At 48.5% G+C, this 6,315-nt stretch overlaps 2 protein-coding genes across 2 annotated transcripts in view; one reads left to right on the top strand and one right to left on the bottom strand.

Moving 5' to 3' along the window:
• Positions 1-701: 701 nt before the first annotated feature.
• On the top strand, positions 702-3,375 carry EMWEY_00001680 (immunoglobulin-binding protein, putative; the record flags this gene model as incomplete). Its single annotated transcript, XM_013478973.1, has 5 exons — positions 702-1,117; positions 1,399-1,489; positions 2,764-2,821; positions 2,916-2,974; positions 3,301-3,375. 5 exons carry the CDS (start codon positions 702-704, stop codon positions 3,373-3,375), a joined length of 699 nt encoding a protein of 232 aa, XP_013334427.1.
• Positions 3,376-5,311: 1,936 nt separating this feature from the next.
• The window catches only part of EMWEY_00001690 (hypothetical protein, conserved), a gene marked incomplete at both ends in the record, with an annotated part of 5,887 nt that continues 4,883 nt past the window's right edge, over positions 5,312-6,315 (bottom strand). The window contains one exon of the mRNA XM_013478974.1: positions 5,312-6,211. Within this exon, the coding sequence (XP_013334428.1) occupies positions 5,312-6,211 (900 nt within the window). The remainder of the gene's footprint in view (positions 6,212-6,315) is intronic.

The raw sequence follows: 6,315 nt of genomic DNA on the forward strand, positions 1-6,315 counted from the left end.
CCCCAATGCTACACTGCCAGTAACTAAAACTTCCTCTTAATTTTATACATCTATTTGTTATGCAACAACAGCAGCAGCAAATACTCCCTTATACATCCTGTTTCTCTGCTGCTGCAGCAACCAGGTGTATGTACACCCGAAATCTCCTTACTGGCGGGCGTGTCGGCAGCAGCAGCAGCAGCAGCAGCGGGAGCGACAGAGGGGGCTTCTTCCTGCAGCAATTACAACATATATTAAACCTTGTCTACTCTTTCCTATTTGCTGCTGCTGCTGCTGCGTACCTACCAGGAGCAGCAGAAGCATCCTACCAGCGATCAGCAGAAGCAGCAGCACAGGCTGCAGCAATAGCAGCAACAGCAGCAACAATAGCAGCAGCAGAAGCAGCATAAGCGGCGCTGCATCTGTTGCTGTTGTCTTCTTGCCAGTAGTTATACGGGATATAATACCTCCACAGCAGCGGGAACAGCACCAACAGCAGCAACAGCAGCAGCACTAGCAGCAACAGCAGCAGCAGCAGCAACAGCAACAATAGTAACAGCAACAACAGTAACAGTCACAGAAGCAAGAGCAACAGCAGCAATAGCAGCAGCAGCAACAACAAAAGCAACAGTAGTAACAACAGTAACATCAGCAACAACAGCAGCAGCAACAGCAGCAGCTACAGCAGCAGCAGCAGCAGCAGCAGCAGCAGCAGCAGCAGAATGACAGAAGCAGAGGGTGGTGATGTCTTTGGTGTTCTTTTTGATTTATGTCTAAAGACATTCTTACAAAGACATACAACTCTTACTTATGATGAGGACTGCAGCAGCAGCAGCAGCAGCAGCAGCAGCAGCAGCAGCAGCAGCAACAGGTTTCAGCTGCCACACGATCTACTGCAGCAGCTACAAGACGAGACTGGCGTCTCTCTTGACTCTGTAGCCGTTTCAAACTCCAGCAGCAGCAGCAGCAACAGCAGCAGCAGCAGCAGCAACAGCAGCAGCAACAACAATGAGGACTTAAATGATTCCTGGTGTCTAGATCTATATAATGGTTTGCTGCTGCTGCACAAGGTGTACAGACACCTCAGACTTATTTCTCCTAATGAACCTGCAGATGATATTTCTACATCTGTACTCAGGTAAACCCTAAACCCTAAACCCTAAACCCTTAAAAACCCTAAACCCTAAACCCTTAATACTTTCATGTAAACATAAACCCTAAATTGTGCTGCTCTAGGCTGCTGCTGCTGCTGCTGCTGCTGCTTCATGTAGACTTGTTCTTGCAGTATTTTGGGTTTAGGGTTTCAAAGGTTTTATGGATTTTAGGGTTTCTAGGGTTTCTAGTGTATCTAGGGTTTCTAGGGTTTCTAGGGTTTAGGGTTTAGGGTTTAGGGTTTAGGGTTTAGGGTTTATGCTTTAGGTATTTATTATTGCCATATTGTTTGGGTGTGATGACATTGGAGAGACCTGGACAAATACAAGAGAGACCAACAAACCTCCGTGAGGCACAGGTAAACCCTAAACCCTAAACCCTAAACCCTAGAAAACCCTAAACCCTAAACCCTAAACCCTAGAAGTTGTTCATTTGATGTATTTATGATGAATTTTTGTGATTTTTTCTTTGGTAATATTTATATCAATCTGCTGAGCTTAATGTGCTGCTGCTGTTGGTGTTGCTGTTGCTGCTGCTGTTGCTGTTGCTGCTGCTGCTGCTGCAGTTATATTTATTGGAGTATTTACATGGATTAGAGTGTGCAGAATTATTAAATAAAGAAGAAATAAAACAATTAGAACAAACCCTCGATCTATTTGCACAGCCAAACCCTAATCATAAACCCTACAATATTATACAGGACCCTGCAGCAAGAAGGTATGCTCCTGCTGCTGCTGCTCCTGCTGCTGCTCCTGTTGCTGGTGTTGCTCCTGCTGATGCTTCTGCTGTGGCAGATAATGCTGCTGCTGCTGTAGAGGGTGCTGCTGAGGCTACTGCTGCTGCTGTTGACGATACGCCTGCTGCTGCTGCTGCTGCTGCTGCAGGACGAAGCTGTTAGAGGAAGCACGAGCAGAGAGAGAGCTCAATGCCTCTATCAAGGTAACAGCAACAGCAGCAGCAGCAGCAACAGCAGCAGCAGCAGCAACAGCAACAGCAACAGCAGCAGCAACAAAGCAGCACCAACAGCAGCAGCGTTTATTGGCTGCAGCAGGAAATGCAAAACACTACTTACCTACGTACACCCTAGATACTCATTCCTGCTGCTGCTGCTGCTGCTGCTGCTGCAGGCAATGCTGTCGCAGAAGACTTCAGGGGAGAAGTGGAGTTTAGATGAGGAAAGAAAGTTGTCGCTGCTGCTGCTGCAGCTGTAGGCCATCTTTTTTCTTGCTGCTGCTGCTGCTGCTGTTGTTGCTGTTGCTGCTGCTGCTGCTGTTCCATCTGTGTTGCCTCCATCGTTGCTGCTGTTGGTGCTTCTCCTGCTGCCGCTACTAATGCTGCTGCTGTTGCTATCGCTGCTGCATTGCTGCTGTTATGTACTGTTGCACATCTGGATCTGCTGCTGCTGCTGCTGCTGCTGCTGCTGCAGGTGCAGCAAAGACAGTTTTAAGCAGCTTGACTTCATCCGTCGGGTGAGTTCTAAGAGGGCTTAGGGTTTAGGGTTTAGGGTTTAGGGTTTGCGTCTCCTTCAAGTAGAAGGAATATCTGCATAGGGTTTTGAACCGTCTAGGGTTTAGGGTTTAGGGTTTAGGGTTTAGGGTTTAGGGTTTAGGGTTTAGGGTTTGTCTTACTCAGGAGGTCCCAATGTTGATGAGACACATGGCGAACGAGCAGCAGGCCCAATCTCGTGGCTGTAGGTCTCAGCACGCAATTAGGGTTTAGGGTTTAGGGTTTGAGGTTTAGGGTTTAGGGTTTAGGGTAATGGGTTTAGGGTTTGGTGTGCGCAGCTGCAGCGAAGCCTAGTGAGCCTCGTGTGGATCCACCGCGTCCTTGGGCTGCAACTTTTGTAGGTTTGTTTTGTCTAATCTTGCTGTTGCTGCTGGTGCTGTTACTGCTGCTGCAGCCGTTGCTGCTCCATCTGCTGTGCTACTACTGCTGCTGCTGCTGCTGCTGCTGCTTCATCTGCTGCTGCTGCTGCTGCTGCTGTTGCTGTTGCTGTTGTTGCTGCTGCTGGTGTTAATAATGTTGCTTCTTGTGCTGTTAATGCTGTTGCTGCTGATGATGATTGCTGCTGCTACTGCATGGTTGTTGTTGCTGCTGCTGCTGCATGTCTGCTGCTGCTACTGTATGGTTGCTGCTGCTGCTATCTGGTTGCTGCTGCTGCTGCTGCAGGCGAAGGAGGTGGAAGAATTAGAGGCGAGGGCGTGGGATGACTGGAAGGTGTGTGTTGCTGCTGCTGCAGTATAGCAGCAGCAGGTACAGACAGCAGCAGCTGCTGCATTGCACTGCAGCAGCTACAGTTGTACAGGTTGCTGCTGCTGCTGCTGCTGCGTTCGTTGCTGCTGCAGGATGAGAACCCCAAGGGAAGTGGTAACAAAATGTGGAACAAAGGGTGAGCAGCAGTTGCTGCTGTTGCTGTTGCTGCAGCAGCAGCAGCTGCTGCTGTTGCTGTTGCTGCAGCAGCAACTTGATTTCTGCCTATGGTTCTTTTGCAACTGCTGCTGCTGCTGCTGTTGCAGCAGTTGCTTCTTCTGTAGGCGGGGAGCAGCACCGCTATTAATGTGTGGGGCTGCACCAACAAACGAGCGGCTGTTGTTGCTGCTGCTGCTGCAGTTGCTGCAGCAGCTGCTGCTGTTGCTGCTGCAGCCCCCACGGAATTTCAACGAAAACTGTCTGTCATATTATACAGTGCATGCATGCAATATTGCAGCAGAGGTGCAGCAGCAACAGCAGCCTCTCCATTTAGCTACTGCTGCTGCTGCTGCTGCACGTACACGTTGGCAGCAGCAGCAGCAACAGAGGAGTGCCCCCCTGTTGTATACAAATTCAGACAGCAGCAGATGCAGCAGCGTGCATGCAGGGGGTAGTGTGGTGCTGCATGCACGCCGTATTAGCTGGTCTACATACACAAATGAAGGTAACGCAGCAGCAGCAGCAGCAGCAGCAGCAGGAAAGTATACATACACCGTAATAAGTACAGCTATATATACACCTCATGGGGTGTATATGCAGATACACCTGAATAATAATTAATAATTAATTAAACAAATAAAAATTATATAAAGAAAAAGAAATTTAATTAATAAAAAGAAAATTAATTGATTAATTAATTAATTAACTAATTAATTAAATTAATTAATTAATTAAATTAATTAATTAAATAAATAAATAAATTAATTAATTAATTAAGAAACAACAATACTACAAAGCAACAGGGGAAGAGCAACAGGGGAAGAAATGCTCCTGCTGCAGCTCCTGTTGCAGCCTGCTGCTGCTGCTGTGTTGCTGCTGCTGCTGCTGCTGTGTTGCTGCTGCTGCTGCTGTGTTGCTGCTATTGCAGCGACTGCAGATGTTGCTGCTGCTGCGTTGCTGGTACTGCAGCTACTGCAGCAGCAGCTGCTGCTATGTCGCTCGTTCTGCAGCTACTGCAGCAGCTGCTGCTGCTGTGTTGCTGCTACTGTCTTGCCGTTGCTGCAGCGACTGCAGTAACTGCTGCTGTGTTGCTGTTACTGCAGCGACTGCAGCAGCAGCAGCAGCAGCAGCAGCTGCTGCTGCTGCTGCAATTCATCCCCCAGAACAAAGTGCACAAAGTCGCAAAAATGCAGCAGCAGCCTTCCCGTTGCTGCTGCTGCTGCTGCTTCTCCTGCTGCTTCTCCTGCTGCTTCTTCTGCTGCTTATGCTGCTACTGTGTTGCTGTTGCTGTGTTGCTGCTGCTGTGTTGATGTGCTGCTGCTGCTGCTGCTGCTGCTGCTGCTGCAAGTCCCACACCCAAAAAGACTCTATACCATCATGTACGGAAGACCTTCGGCTGCAGCTGCACCATTTGGTGCTGCTGCTGCTGCTGCTGCTGCTGTTGCTGCTGCTGCGCAGCATGGGGTGTGAGGCCAGCTAGCTCTCTTGGCTAGCTGTATAAGGAGGCGTGACGGGCCTGCAGAGGCCCAATTAGCTAGCGAACGGATGGAGAGCTACCTAGCTAGCTAGCTAGGTTGCTAGCTAGCTAGCTAGCTAGCCAGCTAGCTGTCCATCCGGCCAGATACTTCGCCAGCTAGCTGGGCAGCTATCTGTACTTGGCTAGCTAGCTAGCTCGCTAGCTACCCAACTAGCTAGCTAACTAGATAGCTGGCTAGCTAGCCAGCTAAATAGCCAGCTAGCTAGCTAGCTAGCTAGCTAGCTAGCTAGCTAGCTAGTTGGGTACGTTGGCTGCCGATTTGACAGCTAACGAGTCCGGTAGACTTTTTGAGTCTTTGCAGTCACCTGCTGCTGCTGCTGCTGCTGCTGCTGCTGCTTGTGTTGTTGTTGCTGCTGCTGCAGCTCCTGCTGCCTGCTGGGACGGATATTCCCGTTTCGTGCTGCTGCTGCTGCTGCTGCTGCTGTCTCCTTGTATGTGTCTCCTCTTGCAGCTCCGCTGCGGCGGCTCCTTTACGTTGCGTTCGCTGTGCAGCACTTTCTGTGGTGGGCTGTTGCTGCGCTTGCTGCTGCTGCTGCTGCTGCTTTTGATGTTTTTCGTGTCCGTTGTGTTGTTGTTGTTGTTGCTGCTGCTGCTGCTGCTGCTCGTGGTCGCAGTACTGGAGGCTGCTGCGGCACTGCTGGATTTCGTTGCTTGGCTACTGCTACTGCTGCTGCTGCTGCTGCTCCTACTACTGCTACTGCTGCTGCTGCTACTGCTATTGCTGCTGTTGTTGCTGCTACTGCTGCTGTTGCTGCTGCTGCTGCTGCTGCTGTTGCTGCTGCTGTTCTCGCTCTTTTGCCTCGGTGTCCTTGTTTGCATATACCTTAACAAAGTACTACTACTCCTGATAGCAACTTTCCCTGCACCAAGAATCCCTCCTCCTGCTCCTCCTCCTCCTCCTGCCCCTCCTCCTCCTCCGCTGCTGCTACTACTACCACCATTATTACTATTATTATTATTATTATTATTATTATTATTATTATTATTATTATTATTAGCTCCCTTAGGTATACGTAAGCAGCCAACTCTATAAGCCATGGCTACCTTAAGGGCAAAATCCCATAGACCTAATTCATAAGCCAATCGAAATAAATCTGTTAATGTTAAAAATTTTAATTGGCCACACGCACCAGCCTGAGCACAAAAAAAAAAAAAAATATATATATATACATTTTTTTTTTTTTTTTTTTTTTTTTTTTTTTTTTTTTTTTTTTTTTTTTTTTTTTTTTTTTTTTTTT

The sequence above is a fragment of the Eimeria maxima genome, genomic scaffold (assembly GCF_000499605.1).
Source record: "Eimeria maxima Weybridge genomic scaffold, Emw_scaff8, whole genome shotgun sequence".
Lineage (NCBI taxonomy): Eukaryota > Apicomplexa > Conoidasida > Eucoccidiorida > Eimeriidae > Eimeria > Eimeria maxima.